Source organism: Cynocephalus volans, chromosome 1, assembly GCF_027409185.1.
Source record: "Cynocephalus volans isolate mCynVol1 chromosome 1, mCynVol1.pri, whole genome shotgun sequence".
NCBI classification, from domain to species: Eukaryota; Metazoa; Chordata; class Mammalia; order Dermoptera; family Cynocephalidae; genus Cynocephalus; species Cynocephalus volans.
Genome location: NC_084460.1, coordinates 7,216,525 through 7,239,766, shown reverse-complemented (window position 1 = coordinate 7,239,766; position 23,242 = coordinate 7,216,525). Strand labels below are relative to the sequence as shown.

Sequence of the window (23,242 nt, the reverse complement as noted above, 5' to 3'; positions counted from 1 at the left end):
TCATCCTTTCTAGAAACGTGCTTCCCTGTTTCTGTTTCTCTTTGCGGGCCTTACGTGTATTTCTACTCTGGGAACAGTGATTCGCAGGTGCTGCCGCGGGCCTATCTGGGCACGGGGGCTGGGGAGTGGCTTAATCAGATTGTTTATGAACCACACGGCTTTACCCACATTTTCCATCTCCCTCGGTTCGTGGGCAGGAGAGGTACTACCCCAGAAGCTGTTCCACACACAGCTGGGGAGAGCAGGTCCTCAGGAGCAACGTCGGGAGTGATCCCAGCGTCTCTGGGTAAGTAGCCAACCTTCCCGGACGACTGCTTTGACGGGGACAAGCGATGGTCGGAGGGTGTAAACCGTGGAACGCCGTGCATCAGGCCCACGTCATTTTTACAGTATTATTGGCCCCTACGCCAAGCCGGAATCAGTCCCTCCCCCAGCCCCCTTCGCGGAAGTGTGGCCCAGCTTTGGGGACCAGCGCAGGCGTCCGCTGAAGCGCCAGCCGGTCTGGGCCCGGGGGCGGGGCGGGGTCAAGCGGGGGCGGGGGCAGCCGGCGGGGGAGGGGCGGGGCGGGGGCGAGGGGCGGGGCGGGGGAGCCGGCGGGGGGCGGGGCCAGCTCGCTGCGCCGCGGCTGGAGCGAGGAAGTGAGTATCTTCGTTCGTTCGCGGCCCGGTCCCTGCGCCGCAGCCCGCCGTGTCCGGGGTGCGCTGGCTCAAGTCCGGGACGCCTGCCTGCCGGGGCGCGGGGCTCAGGGCGGTCCCGACCCGTATGCCTGGGTGAGCCCGGGGGCGCGGGCCGCGGGGTGGCATCCGGCAGAGCCCGCGGCGCTGGTTCCCGCTTGGGGGCGGGCGAGCAGGCGCAGTCCGCGCGCCGCAGCGTCGGTCCCCTTGGGGCGGAGCGGCCTGCCGGGGAGGTGGGAGCGGCTTTGCGGCGTCCTCTCCACGTGGCCGGCGGGCGCAGGGGCAGCCGTGCACGGCCGCCTTCGGCCGCTTGGCCCGCCTACCCCAGAGGGGAGGAAACCGACCGGATGGGCCCCAGGCACACACGCGGGAGACCCGACCATGGCCTGGGCGCCTTCCCCACGCCTGCAGACATCCGCCGGCTCCTCGGAGCCCGGTTTGTGGCTGCCCGTCAAGCTCTCATTGCTAACCAAGTGTAGACAGAGTGGCCACCTACCGGGCGGCCTCTCTAGTGCTTTAGAACGGGCTGGAATTATGTGCAGATTCTCGGTGCTGGTAGAAAACAGTTTGTAGAGTGGCCGAATGAGCCACCAAGTGGCTGGGCTGGCCTGGGTTCATTCTTTTATTTATTCAACAGGTAGAAGTGTGCACCTGGTGCTGTGGTCCTGACGGTACAGGGTGGTGGCATGAGGGGTGGGTTTTAGGAGCACAGTTAAGGCCTCTGTGGAGTGGGGTGTGGGAGGGCAGTGAGGAGCCTGAGGGGGCCCCAGCATAGATCTCCTTCCCAGGCAGCCACGACGTGCCCTGCAGGCCTGCCTGCCCTTCCTGGAATTTTTATCTGCTCCCTCAAACCTAGCGTCTCAAGGGAGTTGTGGAAGCTGCAGAAGGATGTGGTCTTTCCGCATTCTAGCTCCACCCGTGGGGTGTACTGGGCCTAGGTCTGTGCCACCTTGGGGCAGACCCTGAGTCAGGGCCTGAGGAGTCCCCTGGGATTCAGCTGTGACTGTGTTGAAGATAATCTGGTCTGGGACCTGGAAGGAAGGTGGGAGGGGGACCCTGTGGCTTCAGAAGTTTGGGTGGGCAGAGCTGTAGTGAGGCAGGCTCTGCTTGCAGCCTGGAGTGGGTGTACTCTCCTCCCCACCCCTCCAGCAGGGGAGGGGTGCAGGGCCAGCACCTGGTATCTCACGGCTGGGCACGGGTCCAGGAGCAGGTTGCTGTGCCTTGGGTCTTGTGAGACCTGAGTCTGGTGTCTGTGTACATTGGGTTGCGGGCTTTGGTGGTGTTTGGTGCAAAGAGCTGCGGGCCCATGGGATGGGTTGCTGTTTGCTTGCCTGAGGAGGTTGGGAAGGACTGGCAGAGGGCTAGGCTGTATAGGGCCCTGGAGGGTGAGCAGGGGCTCGCCAGATAGAGAGGTGGGGAGTGCACCAGCGGAGCACGGGGGATGGTGCCTCGAGTGGCCCTGCAAGCCGGGATAGGCTCGCAGCCTGAGCTGGGCAGGGGGGCTCACTGGAGGAGCTGAGGGTCCCACTCATCTGCACATGAGAACGGCCTGCCCAGGAGCCCCAGCAGTGCGAGGCCCCTATGCAGAAGGAAGGATGAGGAGATGGAGGAGGATGGAGTTTGGATGGTGGAGCCTTCCAGGCCAGGAGTATTGTCCTTGCAGAAGGGTGGCACGTGGTGTTCCAGCTGTTCCTGCTGTTTTCCTCTCTGGTGCGAGTGGAGGGCTGGGCACTGGACAGGAGGCTATACCTTGGTTTTCAGGGCCAAGCAGCTGTCCTGACGGAGGACTGTGTGCATCTTTTTGGAGGTAACCAGAATGCTGGCTTTGGCCTGTCAGCCCACAAGAAGCCTCACTGTAGAGCTGTGGTCACCGGAAGTGTTTTCTGTGGTTGCACTTCTGGTCACCACTGGCCAGGCTGGGGTTAGGGAGGGCAGTACAGGCCTGCAGTGCCCTGAGGCCAGCTAGTGTGTTCACCTCTGGCCACTGCTAGCCCCATGTGCAGCTCTAATGAGCAGCTCCTTGGCAGCCACACGTAGCTGGCCAGCCCCAGGGGCCACATGTGTCCTTGCCCAAAGCCACTGACAGATCTGAAGACCGCTAATCGAGACTGAAGAGGAGGAGGGTGGGGAAGGTCCACCAATCCATACAGAGCCTGTTGTATGCTAGATGCACACACAGAGGACTTTACATGTATTAACTAGCTTGTGTGGACGTCACAGTATTCAGAGACTAGGTTAGTGTCTCCATTCTTCAGATGGAGAAACTGAGGCAAGGAGAGGTTAAGTAATTTGCCCAGGGTCACAATGGACTCCAGGGCCTCAGCTCTCACCATTGTACTACACTGCCTGGATTCCCAAGCCTCTTGAACCTGAGCCAAACAGATCTACTTGAGTTGGGCTGCTCATCATGCCAAGAGCCAATCAGGGAGACAAAAACAGTGCCAGGAAGAAGGGTTTTGTTTATGGCTGAGAGAACAGGTGAGCAGAGCAGCAGTGTCAGCCACCTCCCCAACTGACTGAAGTTTAGAGTTCTTAAAAGAAAAAAGGAAATGCTTACATGCAGGGAGGTGGGGGGTGGGGGAGTGTTGCTTTGCCTCCCACGGGTTTGTCACCCCTCTTCCCTGGGGTGACGGAACCACAAAAGATTACTCAAAGCCCATCTCTTTTGAGCAGTGAGAACCCCCAAAGAGGTTAATTTCCCAGAACCCGCAAGAGAGAGGCATTCCTTCCATTTGGGAAATTAATCACAAATTGGGGTTTTCTTCCTGCATTTATTCTCCAGACCAGGAAGTTACAGGAAGAGAACATAGGTGGGGTTATAGTTTAACAATATAGGCTGGTAACATTCAATAAAACAAGCAAAGTGACATTCTCTAAGGCAATTTAAGTGATCCACCAACAAAAGCTTGATCTCAGCAAACATTCCTTCTCCCTACATAGCTCCCAGTATCTTTACATATCAATCAGTAACTTGTCTGTCTTTGAACCAGCAGCCTTGCCGTGTTACAATTCTTTATCTTACAACAGGGACTATAGCCTGGGGAAAATTTCCTGTTTTTTGCAAGGTCAACATTTTATATGTACTTTTACGAAGTTAGACTAAACCTGAAAGTACAAGAAACTAGGCTCTGTGAAATGCATTTGCTTTATAGTATACGTCACAGGGCAGTGTCACAGAGTCTGCATGTGGCTCGAGTTTGTGGTCAGGATTCCGTGATGAACAGGGTTCCTTGATGTCATGGGGTCTGTGATCTGTGAGCCTCAAGTCCCTCCCTGGTGTTATCTCAAGGCTGGAAAACTCACAATGACCTTAGCCAAGCATCACTAGAGCTATAAGGTGCGTGACTCATACTCTTAACTAATGTGCATGTCTAACACAGTCTTCTCTGAGCAAGAGCACAGATTAATAATCAACTGAGCCTCTCTTTGGAATGCTTTTGTTAGAAAAGTTTGGCCAGGAAAGCAGGAGGACAGGAGGAGGGAGACTCAGCTTTTGCTCTTAACCCATAAGTTTACAGAGGCTGTGGACAGGAACAAGGAGAAACTTTTCAGAGCCACACTTATGGGGCCCAGTTTCACTCTCGCAGCTCCGCTCCCCAGATTTGGCCCCCCCAGCTGCACACCTGTGCACCTGTGAGACCCCCAGGGTGAGGAGCAGAGAGTGACCGTGGCCCTTCTGTGGACCCCTCCACATCCCCTGGGGGCCCCTGGGAGTGGTGCAGGTGGCCAGTTGCAAGGCAGCTGGTGGTGTGCATGGGTGGGCGAGGAGGCTTCGGGGGGGCAGTGCCCAGGCCTCAAGAACCACCCTGCAGGCCTTGCAGCCCCTCCCCCAACACAGGCTTTCCTTCCCTCCTCCTCCTCCTCCTCTTTTTCTGCCTGCGTTGGTTTAAATAGGGAACTTTCAAGTAAAGGCAAACATGATCATCTGAATGAATCACAAAGCAGCTTTTCTGGAGGTGCTGTTGCCTTGCAGATTGAATTCTTGGTTGGCTTTTTGGGTGTTTGTATCCAGGGTCCTTTTCTTTCTGTAAAGGAAATCACCAACTAAGAAAACAAGGAAGTGGTTTGTTTTAAATGACCCTCTCCTCAGTAAAGCAAAATTATCATCTTGGTGAGGGTGGAGGTAGGAGAGGGGAGGTGGAGTTTTAAAGGGGAAAAGACCCCCATCTGGATCAGAGACCAGACTTAACAGGGGGCTGGTTGCTTTCAGGCATGTAGAGTAACTGGAAAGACAATCTGCTTTAGTGGAAGGGTGCAGGCGACCGTGCTGGCAGCTGGGGCTCAGAGTGGGCTGCACAGAGGTGGGGCTGCCGCCTGTTAGGGGGGGATGTGATGCCTGTCTTCTGGGTCTAAAGGCCAGTGTGACTCATGGAGCTTTCTGCAAAGCTTCCTGGCTGGGCTTCTGCCTGCTGTGAATGGGATCGCCAGCCTGATGGCTATGCTGAGACCAGTGGGCAGGTCAGCGTGCCCCTCAGTCTGGGGTTCCCTTCTCATTTGCTTAGCAAACCTGCCTTCCTCAGAGGAAGAGAAGTGAGTGCTATGGCTGGGGGCAGGCTGGTCTTTGGAGTTCCAAATGCAGTGTGTGCACATGCGTGTGTGCATGTGCAGAGTCCCACTTGCCAAATCCTCCATGCTTGTCTGATACAAGCCCGTGGTCATGAGCTTTTATCTGAGGCCAGCAATAACGTTGCTGTATTTCTGTCATCGGGCCTCTCTGCATCCCTATTTGGTTTAATTTGCACAACTACACATCTCAGTTAAATTCGTACCTAATTCTGTGAAGTTCTGGAGATGTGAAACGTTGATGGTGGTAGGTGTTGCTCGTGTCTGGATGGGTGTTTGGGTGACCACAGCCCTGGGTCTGGGCCTCAGCCATGTCCTGGAGTTTCTGCTTTGATCTCCACCGCCCTCTCCCCCAAAGCCAAGGAGAAGGGAAAGACTTTCTCTGAGTGGCCATTACATGTTGGCCAATTTGCCTGTTATCTCGTTTGGGTCCCACAAGGCAGGGAGTGTCCCCTTTCACAGAAGCGAAAGTGAGGTCACATGGCAGGCTCAAAGCCAGACGTGACCATCAACTTTTAGTGATTCCTTCTCTGGACCAGGGATGCATGGGCCTCTTACGATATAGAACTGTTTCTCTAGGGAGAGCTGGCTGAGATCAGAGCTGGGGGGCCAGAGGTCAGTTACGGCTGGCACAGCAGGGGAACAGGACAGGAGAAGAGAGGGGGGCAGGTGGCAGATGGGATGGAAAGGGTCTGTGTTGTGGAGGCTCCTGGGAGGCAGTAGACTGTGTCCCTTCCGGAGTAAGTCCTGGAGAGTGAGGAAATCCGGTCCTGTGATAGTAGAACCAGGCATTTGTGTGCCTCAGTTCAGGAGCGGGCCAGCGGGCCAAGGAGTCACCCCACCCACAGTCTTGCTCAGCAGTGGTGAGCGTGGTCGTAATGCCGGAGTCTGCATCTGAAGCCAGCTCTGGCTTCGGGGCTAGGAGTGGCTCCTGCACCAGGCAGGCATCTTCCTGGAGACAAGAGAGACAAGGCTGTCTCTGGGGGCACTCTGAGCTGTGGGTGCTGGAGGTCACTGCTGTAGAACTGCCGCTTTCTTCTGGGCCCAGCTGTCTTTATGGATGTGTTTGGTAGAGGGACCACAGCACCATCCTGGGACCCTGGAATCGAGGCAGGCCTTGCTGTGGTTGAGAAGATAAAGTAACCTTGGCTGGAACTTCAGGAACTGTCCAGCAGGCATTTGCTCTCTCCCACAAAGAGTGGGGTGTGGGGCTCTGAGCTTGGCTGGCCCCAGGGGACTGGGTGACGATGGTACAGCCTCTAGACGAAGCCTCTCTGAGCCCACCACACCTCCCCAGCCTGGGGATGTCCCCATTCCTCTGTGATTCCCTAAACCACCTGGGTTCTAGACAAGGTGAGACTGGCTCCTGGCTGTGAGACCACCTGGCCCCGAGGTGTCCACCTCCTCTCCCAAAGCCTTGTTTTCTCCCTGGGTGTCTCCTAGGAATCTTGGAGACATCTAACTTTTAAAGCCCTCACCTGGCTGAGCAGGGAGCTGAGTTCAGGACTGTGTTGGTGACAGTGCCTTGGTGGGGTGAGGCCGTGCCATGGGTGAAATGATGGCCCAGGGCGTCTCTCTCCACGCCGTCACACCCTGCCCTGTTCATCCCCTTTCATAGATGAGGAGAGAAACTTCCTGCCAGAACTGTGAGGCTGGGCTGTTCACCTATTGCAGGCTCTGCTGGCCCCTCAGCTGCTTGCCTGCCAGCCCCAGCCTGAGGGCCATGTGGGAGCAGTCCCAGGTCAGCTTTGGTAACAACCCCTTCCCTCTCAATGACTAAGCTTTAAAGAGAGTGTCAGACGAGAGTGCAGGGGATAAGCAGTGGGGGGACGAAGACTGACCCAGGCCTTCTGGAGCAGCCTCTGGGACACCAGAGGCCCAAGGCCTGGGGCAGGTGAGCAGCAGGAGACTGTAGGTCTTGGAGGCTGAGGCCCTGGGGAGGGGCCACAGACTGTGTAACGGCATACCCCAAGTTATCTGGTGAGGAGGCTCCCTACCTCTTCATGCCACCCTCCCGCAGTCTGCCTTTTTATCAGCACCACGCTCTCCCATGTGAGCTAACTGGCCAGCACTTGGCTGGCTTTTTTTTTTTTTAACTATTCTATTGAGATATATTTCACATGCCATAAAATTCACCCATTAAAATATACAGTTCAGTGGTTTTAGGTATATTCACAGAGTTGTGCAACCATCACCACAATCTAACTTTAGAACGTTTCAACACCCCAAAAAGAAACTCCATGTACATCACTAGTCACTTCCCATTCCTCCCATCCCCCCAGTCCTAGGCAACTCTAATCTACTTTTTGTCTTTATGGATTTACATGTTCTGGACATTTCATATAAATGGAATTACACAGTATGTGGTCTTTTGCGACTGGCTTCTTTCACTTAGCATAATGTCTTCATGAGTCATTCACGTTGTAGTGTGTATCAATGTTTCATTCCTTTTTATGGCCAAATAATATTTCATTGATTTAGTTATGCCACATTTTGTTTGTTTATTTGTTGAGACTTGATTTGTGACCTAACATGTGGTCCATCCTGGAGAGTGTTCCATGTGCTGATAAGAAGAATGAATATTCTGTAGTTGTTGGATGAAAAGTTCTGTAGAATCTGCTAAGTCTGGTTGGTCTAACATGTAGTTTAAATCCTGTGTTTCTCTGTTGATTTGTTGCCTAGATGAACTGTCCAATGATGAGAGAGGGGTGTTCAGGTCCCCAACTATTATTGTGCTGAGGTCTCTTTCCTTAGGTGTAACAGTTTTTCCTTTATATATCTGGGTGCTCTGGTATTGGATATATATATATATTATATATATATATATATATATATATAATATATATATATATGTTATGTCTTTTTGCTGGATAGATCCCTTTATCATTATATAATGGCCTTCTTTGTATCTATTTGTGGTTTGTGGTTTAAAATCTATTTTATCTGGTATAAGGATAGCTGTTCCTTCTTGTTTCTGGCTTTCCTTTGTGTGCTATATCTTTTTCCATCCTTTCATTATTAGTGTGTGGGTGTCTTAACAGGTGAGGTGAGACTCTTGTAGACAGCATAAAGTTAGGTCTAGCTTTTTAATCCAGTCAGTTTGTGTCCTTTGAGTGGAGAATTTAATCCATTTACATTTAGGTGATTATTGAAAGGTATTGCCTTACTCCTGGTATTTTGTTGATTGATGTTTAGATGTTTTAAATATCTTTTGTTCCTTTCTTCCCCTTTTGTTTGTCTTTGGTGTTTGTTATTTTTTTGTGATGGTAAGATTTAGTTTCTTTCTCTTTCTACTTTGCATTTTTGCTCTACCAGTGGGTTTTGTTCTTTCTTGTGTATTCTTGGTAGTGATTATTGGTTTTTGGATTCCAGATGCAGGACTTCCTTGAGGATTTCTTGCAGGACTGGTCATGTGGTGGCAAACTCCCACAGTTTTTGTTTGTATGGGAAATAGACTATTTCTCTCTCATTTCTGAAGGATAGCCTTGATGGGTATAGTATTCCTGGCTGGTGGTATTTTTCTTTTTAGTATCTTTAATATAACATCTCATTCTCTTCTGGCCTGTAGTTTCTGTTGAGAAGTCTGTTGTTACGCTGATGGGGACCTCCTTATGGATGACTTGATGCTTTTCTCCAGCTGTTTTTAGGATTCTCTCTTTGCCTTCGAGTTTTGCCAGTTTGACTATAATGCATCTTGGGGAGGACTCTTTTGAATTGAATCTGGACATCTTTGAGCCTCCTGGATGTGAAGGTCTGTGTCTCTCCCTATACCTGGTAACTTTTCTGCTATCATTCCGTTGAATAGGTTTTCCATGTCTTATCCGTTCTCTTCCCCTTCTGGAACAACCATGATTTGAGTGTTTACATGCTTAAGGTTGTCTGCTAGCTTAGATTTTCTTCATTTTAAAAAATTCTTTTATTTATTTATTTATTTATTTTTGTCTGCCTGGATTATTTCAAAAAGATTGTCTTCAAGATCAGAGATTCTTTCTTCTGCTTGCTCTAACCTGCTGCTTAAGCTCTTGGTTGTTTTTTATTTTATTGAATGAATCCTTCAGTTCCACAGGATCTGCTAAATTCTTTATAAGGTATTGATTTCTGTAAATTTCCTCCTTCATAACCTAGTTTTTCTCATTTCATTGTGTTGTTTAACTGAGTCTTCTCGTATCTCATTGAATTTCCTTATGATTGTTGCTTAAAATTCCTTTTCAGCCATTTCAAGGGTTTCCTGTTCTATGGGGTCTGGTGCTTGATAATTATTGTATTCCTTTGGTGGTGTCATATTTTCTAGTTTTTTCATATTTCTAGTATCTCTACATTGATGTCTGATCCTCTGGTACAGTGGTCGCTTCTTCTATTATTCTGGAATGGGCTTTGAGGAGACAGACTTCCTCCTGTAGATGTGCTTTATATCGGCCTCTGAGTAGGGTGTTTTAGTATTGGTTCCAGGTGGACACAGTAGTGTAGTCTCTGTGTGGGTACTTCGGAGTTGCATTGTGAGTGACTCTGGCCTAGGCCCTGGGACACTTATTGATTCCTTGCTGAGATTAGTGACACTGTGTTGGGTCATTGAGGATGTGGGTGAGCTCTCAAATTCTTGGGAGAAGTGCCTGGGTGCCCTGTTGCTCTTTGGCTGGGGTGGGTGACCTTGAGTGGGCTTGTTGGCAGCACAACTAGTATCCCGTGGCCCTAATCGGTGCACTGGCGTATACTGGAGCTCCTTAGTGTGAATGGGTAACCCTGGGCAGGGTTTGTCTTTACTCTTTCCTACAGGCAGAGGCTCATCCTGGGACCTTGCTTCTCCCACTTAGCAGATGGGTTGGTTGTAACTGGGAATTTTCCTCCTTAGTTTGTTTGGGGATCCTGGGTTTTTGCACCCTCGGGGGGTTCTGCATTTGTCTCTCCGCAGATCAAGGAAGTCACATGGGCTGCACATGTACCTCCCACCCCCATTTGTGCTACCATGTGTAGCAGCATAGTTCCCCCTGTGGGTTGGGCTACTGGGTCTCAGGTTTGCACTTGCTCACCTGCTTCTCTGGGCTCCACTGGTGACCCTCCTTGTGTCAATGCAGTCAAGTTGTCAGTGAACCACCTGCATGGTGGCAGTGGCCGCTGTGGTGATGATGGCTGCTGCCATGGTGGCAGACTGCCCTTGTGGCGGTGGTGGCTGTGGCAGCAGCAGACCAACTGCAACGGTACCCCATGTTCCTGCCACCTGTCAACAGGGGATGCCCTTGGCTCCTGAGGTCCCCATCACAATCCTATTTTTAATGTGAAAAATTTTTAAGTATTTAAATATGCAACAATAGGGGTTAGTTGTATTTTGGAACATATATATACACAGTAGAACAGGGTTTTCAACTTCGGGCACTACTGACATTTCACGCTGTATATGTTGTGGCGGGCTGCCCTGTTCAGCAGCATCCCTGACCCATACCCACTGACACCAGTAGTACCCCCTGCCCCAAGATGTGACAACCAAAAACATCTCCAGACATCACCAGATAGTTCTTGAGAGTCAGACTCCCTGGTTGAGACCTCCACTGTAAGGTACAGGCATTAGAATGTTTTGAAGACTGTTGAAGTGAGAAAATGATCACCACGTTAAGTGATAGTAGCAGAGCAGAAAGTCAGCGTGCAGAGGGGGGGTATGTAAGAGGCTGGAGGGAGGTTAACTGAACTGTTCCTGTGGATGCCGTCTTGAGCGCTGGGATGACAGGTGGATGCTTTCCCCCATATGGATTTTGGAGTTATTTCTTCAAAGTGGTGGGGAAGGGTGGGTGCTCTGGACCCTGAGGTGGAGGCCAGGGCTGTGGTCCGCTGGGCTGTTATCAGCAGTGGCTCTGCGGGGAGGGGTGTCTCCTGTGGCCTGTTTCCTGAGCGGCGACTTCTGCTTTGGTCTGTGCTCTGACTCTGGCCATGGTTTGGCTCTCCCCTCCTGCCTTGTGCAGGGCCCGAGGGCACCCGCACCAGCATCCTAGAAGTTCCCTGTCTGCCCACATACCCTTGAGTCGTTTGCCCTTGGCCCCTATGTCCCACGTGCACAGCCATCCCTAGCGGGGTCCCCTAAGACAGGGAGACAGGTGTCAAGAACACGGTGGGCACAGGCGATGGGTGCCACGGCCAGGTGGACGAGCTGCCGCCTCTGCACGTGGGGCTGGAGCCGCCACCTTCCAGCGGATGAGCTGGTCACTCTTTCTTCTGCTTGTTTTTTATTAACTGTGCATTCAGGAACCATTGAAACTGCCAGCATTTGTTTTTGCCTCTCCAAATGGTGGTTTCATTTGGTTCAACCTAATATTGTGTGTACAGCATGTGGACACAGGCAAATACTCTTCGAGACAGGCTTGTTCTGACCGTTCTACACGAGCTTTTGTCCAGCCTCTTCCAACATCTCTCCATGCGCTGCGCACAGACTCTCAGTCTCCTTGGTGGCTGTGTATACTCCATTGGATGGGCTTTTCCTTTTTAACTCAATCCCCAGATTGTGTCTGTCTGGTCAGTTGTTGATGATGAGTTATTTAGTTTGGTACATGTGTCATATGGATGATTGAATATTTTATGTCATTGTCAAATGTGTTCTCCTTCCTTGCGCACATCTTACAGGAGGGCTTTGTGTATGAAAGATTTCTCTTATCCACTCTTCGAAGTCGTGTGGCCCCGTGGAAAGAGCTGACCTGCCCCTGAGAAATGACCTGCTGTCATTACTAGTTCTGTGACCTCAGAATACTACCCCAAATCTCTTTTCTCACCCGTTAAGCCAGGACCAGCACTGCCCGCTGCTCAGCACAGCGTGAGGCATGAGAGGTGTGGCGACAGGAGCTCTGAGAACTGCGGCGGAGTGAGCACACAGCGCGGTGTTTTTGTTGTTTTTATAAGGAATAGTGGTGACAGTGGTCATAGTAATAACAAAACAGATTCCCTGAAAAGTTCTGGGTTTTCTTTACTAGCTAAGTTTATTCTTGTGGGAAACTTACTAATACAGGAATTTATTTTAAAAAGGCACATAAGCCACTGCCTGGTCCACAAGCCTTACTGGGTACAGGGTAGGGGAGCTGGACTCTGAGGGTGGAGGGCTGACCTGGGGAGCACATTGGGCCTTGGCAAGTCTCTGGAATGAGGAAAACTTCAGCATTCACCCACTGGTGCCCTCACATGTTCTGTGCCAAGGAGAAAGGAAGGACCCCAGGTGGGTGCCATTGGGTGGTGACAGTGAGCCCAGCTTTGGTGGCCAGAGAGGCTCTGAGCCAGAGCCCAGGACGCTTCCTTTGTTCTTTCCTGTGGGGTTCTGAGGGGCGGCCCTGCAGGACAGCTGCCTACCCTGTGTGTGTGTATGTCCCCTCCAGGTGCTGACCCGGACGCCTGTGAGCCAGAAGGGAGTAGGAGCTGCTGGACGCTGCTGTGCCATGGACTCTGAGGTTGGACTCTGATGTCCCTTTGGTGGAATGCCTGGGGAGGGGCCATAGGGGTGGGGGCTATTCTCCATGAATGTCCCTGTTAGTGTTGGTGCAGCCCAGAGCCTCATTTTACAGCTCTGCAAAGAGGAAGCTCAAATTGACAGCTTACTAGAGCGCAGTAAAAAAAAAAACCTGGCTTCTATGCCCTCCTGTCCCCTGTCCTTTCCCTCCCTCTCTGCTTTGGTCACAGTCCCCCTCCTACACTTAGTGCCTGGAGGCTCACTGGAGGGGTGCAGAGGCCTTTGATTGAAGAGCATTTAAAAGCTCTAGAGTTCTTGGGGGGGTCACCCAGAGGTTATGTCGACCATGCCCTGCTGTCAGCAGGATGGTGCCTCAACGATTCCTTCTCTGCACTTCACATTGAGTGGTCTTGGAAGAGAAACACACAGCATGTCCAATCAAAACCTTCCACTGCGTGGCCCTCTATTCCCTCCTCCGCCAGGTTCTCCAGCCTCCCTGAGGCATCCAGCTCGGGGGGCATTTCCATGTCCGCCCCGTGTCCGCCAACCTTCTGCTCTTCCCCTGCTGCTGTGGGGGCACCTACAAAAGTCTGATGATTTTGGCTTTTAGTGGATTCGGTGGCCTCAGTTTGTGAGCATAAGCAGCCCCTGTGCCTGGGAGGTTGTCACTCGGTGCTTGTCAGGCACCCTTCCAAAGGGATGGGAGCTGTGGTGTCCAGTTTGGCAGCTGGAGGGCCTGAGACAGAACAGGCTCAGGACAGATGTTAGATGACTGAACAGAAGGGATCTTGGGAGCTCTCTCTTGTCCTGAGAAAGGCCTGTTGTCATTGTCCAAAGTGGTGTTCCGTTTGCTGCCATCTACATCTGCCCGTGGTTGTCCCTCCCCCACATCCTCGCACTGTGGCACCCGCCTTCCAGACAGTCCCTGCCTCGCACCATCCCACCCCTCACGTGGTTACTCTCAGTGTTTTCCTCTCTCTTTTTTTTTTTTTTCCTGACTGGTAAGGGGATCGCAACCCCCGGCACGGTGTGGTCTGCACCACGCTCAGCCAGTGAGCGCACCGGCCATCCCTATATAGGATCCGAACCCGCGGTCTCGGCGCTACCAGCGCTGCACTCTCCCGAGTGAGCCACGGGGCCGGCCCTCTTTTTTTACTTTCAAGGTGAGAAAGCTGAGACACAGAAGTGAGGGAGCTGGCCCTGTGTCCACAGTGTTGGGGTTTACAGTGAGACACTGGCAATTTTCTCTTACATTTTGGGGAGTGACCTTTTTTTCCCGTCAGAACTTTCATCCAGTTGTTGACATTTCTTTCTTTGATTTTTTTTTTCCACTTTTTAAAAAAATGTAAAATAAGGGCTGGCCCATGGCTCACTCGGGAGAATGCGGTGCTGATAAAAAAAATGTAAAATACATATAACATAAAGTTTACCATTTTAACTGTGTTCAAGTGTAGTCAGTGGGATTAAGTCCGCTCAGATGACCGCGCAGCCCTCAGCACCACCCAGCTTCAGAGCTTTCTCATCTTCCCAAACAGATTCCTTCTGTCCCCATCAAACACTCACTCCTCATCCCCCACCTTCACCCCTGGCACCCTCCCTTCTACTTTCTGTCTCTGTGAATCCAACTGCTCCAAGTGTCTCATGTAAGTGGAATCGTGCAGTGTTTGTCCTTTCATGATGGCTTATTTCACTTAGCTAATGTCTTCAAGGTTCATCCACATTGTGACATCCTTATTTGATTTTCTTTGATATCTGCAAAAACAAAGACAATAAGTGAGACTGATGTTATTTTTGTTTTTGCTGTTTGTTTGATGCTGTTTTGGCCAGGCTTGGGCACCGGGACTATTCCAATTTATCAAACACATTGGGTAGTTTCCATTTTTTTCTTTGCACTGGAATTGATTTTTTATCATGCAAATTATTTTTGCCTCCTTTAGATCAGTTTTATATTATGTCCAGCAGTATTTCCTGAATCTCAATCATTTCTCTTCATGTATTTTTTCCTGTGATCTAAAAAGATAAACCATGGGCAGGCAGGTAAGCTCACTTGGTTAGAGTGAGGCGCTGATAACACCAAGGTCCAGGGTTTGGATCCCTGTGCCCGTCAGCCACCAAATAAGTATAAAAACAAAAAGATAAACAGCTATCAAATTTTTCATCTTCTGAGACATTCATTTCAACTCTTATAAAAAGTTGATATAGAAGATCAAAAAGAGTCTTAGTTCCATATTTGGCATGTCATGAGCTCTATCTGTTCTTGGAATTAAACCCTGTTGGTCTTGCAGCCCACGTCCTAGTTTGAGGTACAGTCCAGCATGTTCTTTTTTGTCGTTTGTCGTTTTTTCGTGACCGGCACTCAGCCAGTGAGTGCACTGGTCAGTCCTATATAGGATCCGAACCCGCGGCGGGAGCGTCGCCGCGCTGCCAGCGCAGCACTCTACCAAGTGCGCCACGGGCTCGGCCCAGTCCAGCATGTTCTTGACCTTCCCCTCCAAACAGGCATCTGTCCTGCTGCGTCCACCTGCCTGGCCCCGGTGTCTGACTTCATAGCTTTCAGATGCATGACTCCTGCTCCTGTCCTTCTCCAACATGGGAAATGCTTTCCTTTCCCTCCCCACCATCTCTGTTGTTTTTATTTTATGTGGGAAAGACAAAGATCCCTGCATTTGTATTTGATAACCTGATCTGGAATAGTTGGTGCCATCTGCTGCTCTGCCTCCAGACTTTGGATGCCTGTCTATGAAGAGGAAATACTTAGGCAAAGACTGCCTATGGGAGTTTCCTGGGGCTGCTGTAACAACTCTCACAAACTAGGTGGCTTTCAACAATAGGAGTTTTCCCCTCACGGTTTTAGAGGCCAGAAGTCTGAAGTCAGGGTGTTGTCAGGGCTGCTTCCTTCTTGGGGCTCTGAGGGAGGGTCTGCTCCAGGCCTCTCTCCAGCTGCCGGCCGTCCTTGGGTTTCTTGGCTTGTGGATGTGTGGCTCCAGTTTTGGCCTCTGTCTTCACGTGGTGTTTTCCCTGTGTCTCTGTAAATTTCCCTCTCCTTTCTCTTACAAAGATGCCAGTCACCGGATTTAGGGCCAACCCTAATCAGGCGTGACCTTGTCTTAACTTGGTTCCATCTGCAAAGATTCTGTTTCCAAATAAGATCGCATTCGTAGGTGCTGGGGTCAGGACTTGAACATTTCTTTTGGGGGGGTCCACTTCAACCCACCACACTGCCCTAGTCCTCCTGTCTTCGCTCCTAACCAGGACATCTCCTCGAGGTAGAGTGAAGCCTGCTCTGAGTTTTGCAGCTGTCTTATACCACGTGGCCTCACTGTAAGGATTTGATACAGAACTTTTACATAAAAAGTTCCTTTTGTAGAAGTAATTTTGGAGATGTGAAGGCTGAAGAGCAATACACTGTATTTAAAGTAACTTGCCCTTTACAAACTGTCCTCTAAAAATTTTCTACTTTTTCTCAGGAAAAATATTGAGGACTTAGAGGATGGAAGTAGGTTTTTCCTGCACTTTCTCCTTCTGCTCCTGGCCTCCCTTCAGCCCTGTGTGTCTGCTTTCACTTATCTGGGCAGATCGCAATATCCTGGCCTTCCAGGTTATTATTCTCTTTTCATCCTTGGTCTGCAATTGCCCTGGGCACACCTAGCTGCTGCTGCCGCAAGCACTTGCCTTTGTTTGCCAAGAATGCAGCCCCACACACAGTCAGTACACCCGAAATGTACCTCTGGGCTTCCACAGCTCCCATGCTGAGCTGAGCCACTGCTGTGTGCTGCCCGTGGAGACCGGGAACTGAAAGGCCTGACAGCCCCCTCCCCCGACCCCAGGCCAGAGCACGGCCATCTGTGTGGCTCAGGGGAGTCGTGATGGAGGGGCTCACCCACCTGAGGTAAACCAAGCCTGGCCAAAGGCAGGTTTTATCTGTGGTCACTACTCCCCAGTATTTATTGAAAGATCTTCTGTTTGCCTAGTACTATCTTGGGCCCTCAAAGGAGATTATGGAAAAGAGCTTCTAACTGCTAGAAATTTAGCCAGTAAAGGTGGATCCAAGTTGGTAAAAAAAAAAAAAAAAGCATGGGGCTTGGAGAAAAGCATGTAACTACATGAACGGCTCTAAATGATATCTGCTTGACTTCCCAGCCACAAGTTTTCAGAAGGTCAAGCAGATGGCTGATGATGTACCTTCTGCAGAATCGGACCCTTCTCTGGCATCTACAGGTGGCTTTGCTTAAAGCAGGAGCTGCAGATTGGCCTCTGCCCACTGAGACCTCTTGCAGGAGCTCTTGTACCTACAGGGCTTTTCAGCTCTCTTGGGCCCGTGAGGCCCTTTCAAGCCAGCTGCACCCCTGAGCCCCTCTGCCAGCTCAGCCCCTGCCCTGGACCAGGCCCCACAGTCCCCCTGCATCCCCATTCACCCAGACTTTCATCTTAGGTCACCAACGGCCCAGGCCTCAGGGATGAGCGCATCACAAACTTGCTTGTGTTTGGCTTCCTCCAAAACTGCTCCAACTGTAATTTCCACGAAGAGCTGGAGGCGTTGGGCCAGGACATGCCCATGCAAGCGTACCTGCAAGAGGACTGTGACGACGAGCTGCAGACAGACGGCAACCGGGCCAGCCTCTCCTGCATGGGAAGGATAGAGGCAGGTAGGCATCTGGCCCCTCTCCTTGGTCCCAAATCAGGGCTTTGCTGTCACCAGTAACATTTAGGGAGCCTAAGGGCCGGAGGGGACTTTTGGCTCAGTTTCTGCCTCTGGTTTGTGGCCACCGTGTATGTTTGTGTCATATGTTGCTGGCCTATGCTTGCTTGCCTGCAGTGGTGCCAAACTCATGGATGACTATATTAAAAAGTTCTTTCCTGCCGATGAGCCAGAAATCTCCCTTCATGTGCTGGTCTTGATTCTTCTGTTTGGACCAATATAAAAAAGTACTTTTACCAAATTTCCCAAGTGATTCTGATACAACCCAATATTGGGAATCACTGATCTGGATTATATAACCCACGGGGTTCTCAAACTTGGATTTTGTAATTTCAAGAACCTGAGGAGCTTTAAAAAGTACTGATGCCTAGGTCCCACCTGCAGGACTCTGAGTTGGTTGGTCTGGGGCATTGCTGGGCTTGGGCAGACATGCATGGGTGGCTGTGGTAGCACAGCGCCGTCACACCGTGAGCAGGCCTGCACTCTGCACGGGAACTTACACTTCTACTTTCGTGTTATGTGATGACTTTGGTGGCCTGTAAGATAACCAGAACATTGAAGTGTTCTGAACCTTATTTCCAGATAAGGAAACTGAGGCCCAGAAGAGAGTAAATGATTAGCCCTAAATCAAACTAGTGGGCACGTCAGAGCTGGATGTGGGGCCAGGCCTGTCCTGAGCGGGGCTCGGTGGCCCTCCACTGAGAGCCTCCAGCTGCGTCGCAGTCTCAGCTTGATCTGCTTTTCTAACCCTGACCACGGTGCTCTCCCACCAACCCGTTTTTACCCACCTCTGCCATCCCTGATCTGAGGGCTGAGAGGCAAGGCTGGGGAGTGCACTAAGGGTCAGCCACTCCCAGATGCAGGACACGGTTCTCAGCAGTGTGCTCATTGGAATTAGGTGAGGAACTTTTCCAAAATGAACAGGCCCTGGGCCCTACTCCAGCTTCCAGAGTCAGCAGATTTTCGAGTCACCCCAGGTGATTCTGACCCTAGTTAGGATCACCGCCCCCAAAAACCTTCAGTGACTCCTGCTGTCCACCCCATCTCCTGGTGTAGAAAGTAGCACTGCCCTCTTGTGGCCTTGGGGGAGACCAACAGCTGATCCAACCTTTTGATCTCCAATCCTATCTTTTTTTTTGGCAGCTGGCTGGTAAGGGGATCCGAACCCTTATCTTGGTGTTGTAACAATCTCTATCTCAAATCAGGTGCATGGGGATGTGGCAGGAGTTCTGTAACAAGAGTCTGCCACAGACTTTCTCTGTCTTTGAATCCAACCAGCCTATCTTCTGGCTGTCCCTAAACTGAGCAAAAGCTCCTGGTCCTCTTTTGAGAAGGTTTAGGAAGGGCTGGGGGTCAGGAATGGGCAGGAATGGCTTTGCTGTCAGAAGTTGCTGCAGGAGTGACTGCAACCAGAGTCTGCCCATGTTTTCCTCTTGTTCTTTACATCATCACTTGCCTTCGGACTGCAGAACCTGGCTTGACTCAAATGGCATTTGCAAGTGATTATGGGGCTGTGCACTTAGTATATCACCAGTGCTCTGGTGTGAAATTGGCGTGTAGATTAAGCATCTGACAAGACTTGGAAGGAAGGGTTGCCATGATTTCACTGGTGAATTTGTTCCCTCAGCTGGACAGAGATGAATCATACATGATCCCTGGTGTTGCCGAGCTGGTGGCCAGAGGGAAGAGAGGACATGTACATAAGTAACTGACCAGGTAGAAGGCTTTGGGAAATCAGCGAGGCACAGATTCAGTACTGCAGGAGCTATAAGGAGCAGGCGTGTTCTCTGCTCTGCAGGGAATTAGGAGAAACTTCATGGCTGCAGCTGCAATTGAGCTGGGCCTTGAAGGACGGGTAGTTTGGTTCTTTGGAAACTGAGGAGAGAGAATGGTGATAACATAAGCAAAAGCCTGAAGGTCAGGCTTATAAAAGGTGCAGCTGAGTTTGGCTGCAATATTTGAGGGGAACAGTGGAAGTGAGGTCAAAGGTAATTTGAGGCTAAGTCGTGACTTGTCACTCAAGCAGAAAGGTGTTGGGTAGAGAAGTGGCGTAGCACCCGTGCTGCATGGGCCATGGTCAGCTACAGCAGGGTGGTGCAACAGCTGGCGTGCAGAGCTGAGGGTGGCCCCCCTGCATGGTGGAGCTAGCACCCTTGACCTAATGCCACCTAGGGCTTGCCCCCTAAGCGCCCAGCTTTGCCTTCCCCTCCTCCTGTTCTGAGATGTATATCATGGAGAGTGGACTGGAGGGCAGTGAGCAGGGTTAGGTTATTGTAATTACCCAGATGAGAGCCAATAGAGGACCCCCACCAAGGTGGTGGCAGTGGCATTGGGTGGGAGAGACAGTGTGTCTGCGCTAGGACACTAAGGTAAGGCTCAACGGCTGACAGGGGTGGGTGCAGCAGCAACAGCACAGGCCAGGCAAGCATGAGGCTTCTGTCCGAGGGAGTGAGAAGCCAGAGGGAAGTGCAGGCACAGAAGAAACACAAGGCCGGTGGGAGGCGCACCACTGCCAGCGCTTACTGAGCTCCTCCTGGGAGCTAGGGTAGGGTCCCTTCATTTACTCATTCGCTCATGCACTTGTTTATTGAGCACCTATTGTGTGCCATGCATTGTTTTAAGTGCTGCATATTTGACAGTGAACAACTTAAAAGACCATAGCCCTTAGGAAGCTTACATTCTGGCAGGGGTCTCAGACACAAATAGGTAAAATACACACCAAGTGTGAAGGAAGAAAAAGAAAGGGAGAATAGGGACTACGGCAGTGAGAGGGGGGCGTTCATTTTGGACAGAGTGGCGCCTGAGTAGAACTAAAGGAGGTGCGAGAAGGAGCAGCAGAGGCCAGTGTGGCTGCAGAAGGACCACTTGGGGCAGTAGGGAGAGTTCCAGTGGGGGGACAGATTATATAGTCTTCTAGGTGTCAGTGAGGATTTGGGTTTCACTGACACAGGACTGGGGAGAGGAGCCCTGTAAGGAGGGCAGGAGAGGACGCTTCAGTCTCATGACGAGGCACCGAGGAGGCGAGACTGCAGTGCCCTGTCCTCACAGCTGCTGAGGCTGACACCTGTCAGTTGTCAGGGTATAAACCTAGCAGCCATGAAGGCTGCAGCCAGGTTCGTACCTCCGGTGCCCATTGTCATCATAGTGATGAATGCCCCAGCTCTGCTGGCCCCTCTTGTGGGCAGATGCTGAGTCTGTGACTGGGGAGAGTCGTGCTTCTCCAGCCAGCCTTCTGCCCAGCAGGGACCGCCATGGTGTGCTGGGAGGCAGGAGCTGGCTTTGCTGCAAAGCACAAAGCTTTCCTCTTTCTGGGGTGGGGTGGGGTGGGGTGGGGTGGGGTGGGGAGGGACAAGGGGTCTATCAGGGCCACTGTCTGAATCTGCTTTGTATCTGCCGCCCTGCCTGAACATTCAGATTCTGAAAGTCAAGAAGTCATCCAGAACATAGCCAGGTGCCTCGCCCAGTTAGGGGACCAGATGGAGCAAAGCATCCACCCGAGACTGGTGAACCACCTGGCACTGCAGTTTATGAACGTGAACCTGTCGGAGGAGGTGAGTGAGAGAATGAACCTCGCTAGTGCCTTTCCTGGGTGAGCTGAGAAGTGTGAGGACTTTTTCAGTTGAGCCAACAAGGTCTGTTGTCTCTCTTTTTTTGGCAGCTGGCCGGTGCGGGGATTTGAACTCTTGGCCTTGGTGTTATAAGTCTTCTCTCTCTTATCAGACAGACCAAGGTCCAGTGAGGTGACTCAGTTCATGCCTGTAAGATCTGGAGCTTTGAGAAAAGAATTGGTTGTCTTTCAGAAGAATTAAGTTAGTTAACGTTTAGGAAACCTGAACCTTAAAGGAGAGTCAAGAGTTTAGAGATAAAAGCCTCCAGAAAGATTAACAAAGTATATATGACTTTTTTAGAAACAACATATTCTTTCTTCAGTTTTAGGGAGTTGAAGATGCCAACAGAGAAGTTTAAGTCACTTACCCAGATGTGACAGAAAAGTGACATTTTAGCCTGCTGCTCTTCTTGGCCTTGTGGTTATAATTAATAGACCTCACAGTTTCTACCATGTACTTGGCACTGCGGGGGTTTCACAGATCAGTCCAAGGCACTGTATCCTTCCTGAAGAAACTTAGTGGGAGAGAACTCCATGCCCCAAGGCTGTCAGATAAATGCCTGTGGCTATGGGAGTTCAGAGGAAAGGCTCTATTCTTTTGACTTTTGCCAACTGAAGATGTAGGTGCCTTCAAAACCTGCAGATTTATTCATGCCTCAGGAGCCACAGGTCCAGCCTCCCGTCTTCCCAGAAGGCCCATCTTCATTCTCGTGCTTTCCCCCCATCCACAGAACATAAGCATCTGATAATGCTGTGCCTGGGGACCTCTCCACAGTGTTAGCCTGATTTTGCATGTGAGTGGGTGAGCTTGAGGGCCTTTCCAGTGTAGTGGTCTATGGGCTCCTGCTCTCACGTGGGTGGGAATGTTGTGTGTAGCTCCCCTCTGTTCAGCTAGGTCTGCACCAGTAAGATGGGCTTAAGACATCTTAGACAGCTAAGTAATTCTTGATTTTAAGTGCCTTACAGGCAGGGGTGACTTAGGCTTCTCGCATTCCGTTAGTGTCTAACAGTGAGCACACGGTGCTCAGTAAACGAGTATTGTCAGGTACCCCACTCCAGGGAGTGAGCTCAGTCTCTCCTTTCCTTTGCCTCTCAAAACTAAATTGTCTCTTAAGTCAAGGCACAGAGGGTGGGGGGAAAGAAACCCAAAAACAACAAAAACCACCTAAATTGTCTCATTCTTTCCATTTAACCTCTTTAGCTATTTAACAAATACTTCCTTCTCAAATGCTTCATCATACTTATCAATTGGGACTGTTTTTCCTTTAAGAGGAGGAATTAGCAAGTGAGGCTGTGTGTGACCCTGTCTCTACCCCTGGACAGGACAGAAGGCAGTGCCTGGCTGCGGCCCTACAGCAGGTGATGCAGACTTTCCCTAAGGACATGGAGAAGGAGAAGACCACGCTGATGTTGACCATGCTGTTGGCCAAAAAGGTGGCCGATCACACGCCATCCTTGCTCCGTGACGTCTTTCGCACGACCGTGAACTTTATTAAACAGGACCTATTCACCTATGTGACGAACTTAGCCAGAGAAGTAAGAACCAGTGCTGTCAGCCGCTTGGCGTTTCGCTGAGTCCTCCTGGTCTGACTGCTGCCCACACCCATCTCCCTCTGACGTTGGGACACCAGCAGGGCCTGCGCCACAGGGCTCCTTCCATCCCTCCTGCCCCTGCTCCAATGGCCAGGCCGCAAGGAAGGCTATTGCAGACCTTCCGACTCAGGTAGGGAGGCTTGGTTTTGCCTTCACAAGCAATAAAGTTATTTGGTAGAAGGTGGTAATGAACACCTACTGTCCCTACAAGATTTATCGCCTTTATTTTTAAGACATATTGCTATCAGAGGGGAGGTGAGGGCTTCTCTTTCACAAATGGTAGAATCAGGAGTACACTGCAGACGTGGAGAGTGTGTGGGCTGGGGCTGGAGGGCCCCGTGCTGCGCTTCCTCCAGCTGTTCCCAGCTTCCCCTTGTTACAAAAATTAGTGTGGTTTAAATTCTTAAACACATGCTTACCAAGGATGATGGGGAGAGAGACCAAAGGGGGGGAGGGGTATTTAAAATCTTCCCCAGAACACATCTATCTATCCCATAACCACAGCATTAAAAGTTACAGCTCTTCATGATGCTACCCAAGAAGGGCCAGTTAAGTCTGGTGCTTAGTTTCATAGACCCAAGTGGAAGTTTAGTGGGTGTATCTTATCTGTAAACCTAAAAATATTAGTGACTGTTTGGGATTTTATGACATATCAGAAACATTACTCAGGCTTCCTTAGTTTTTAAATG

General features: G+C 50.9%; 1 protein-coding gene across 4 annotated transcripts; it reads left to right on the top strand.

The window, feature by feature from the left end:
- Window positions 1-204: 204 nt before the first annotated feature.
- On the top strand, window positions 205-22,682 carry BID (BH3 interacting domain death agonist). Of its 4 annotated transcripts, none has more exons than XM_063074991.1 (5): window positions 205-286; window positions 12,584-12,655; window positions 17,087-17,300; window positions 20,768-20,904; window positions 22,284-22,682. In XM_063074991.1, the coding sequence occupies exons 2-5, from the start codon at window positions 12,644-12,646 to the stop codon at window positions 22,533-22,535; spliced, it is 615 nt and encodes a 204-aa protein (XP_062931061.1). In that variant the 5' UTR covers window positions 205-286; window positions 12,584-12,643; the 3' UTR covers window positions 22,536-22,682. The 4 variants fall into 4 exon arrangements, with proteins under 4 accessions (XP_062931061.1, XP_062931071.1, XP_062931088.1 ...); XM_063075001.1 differs by lacking the exon at window positions 205-286 and adding an exon at window positions 603-638; XM_063075018.1 differs by lacking the exon at window positions 205-286 and adding an exon at window positions 722-770.
- The last annotated feature ends 560 nt before the right edge of the window (window positions 22,683-23,242 follow it).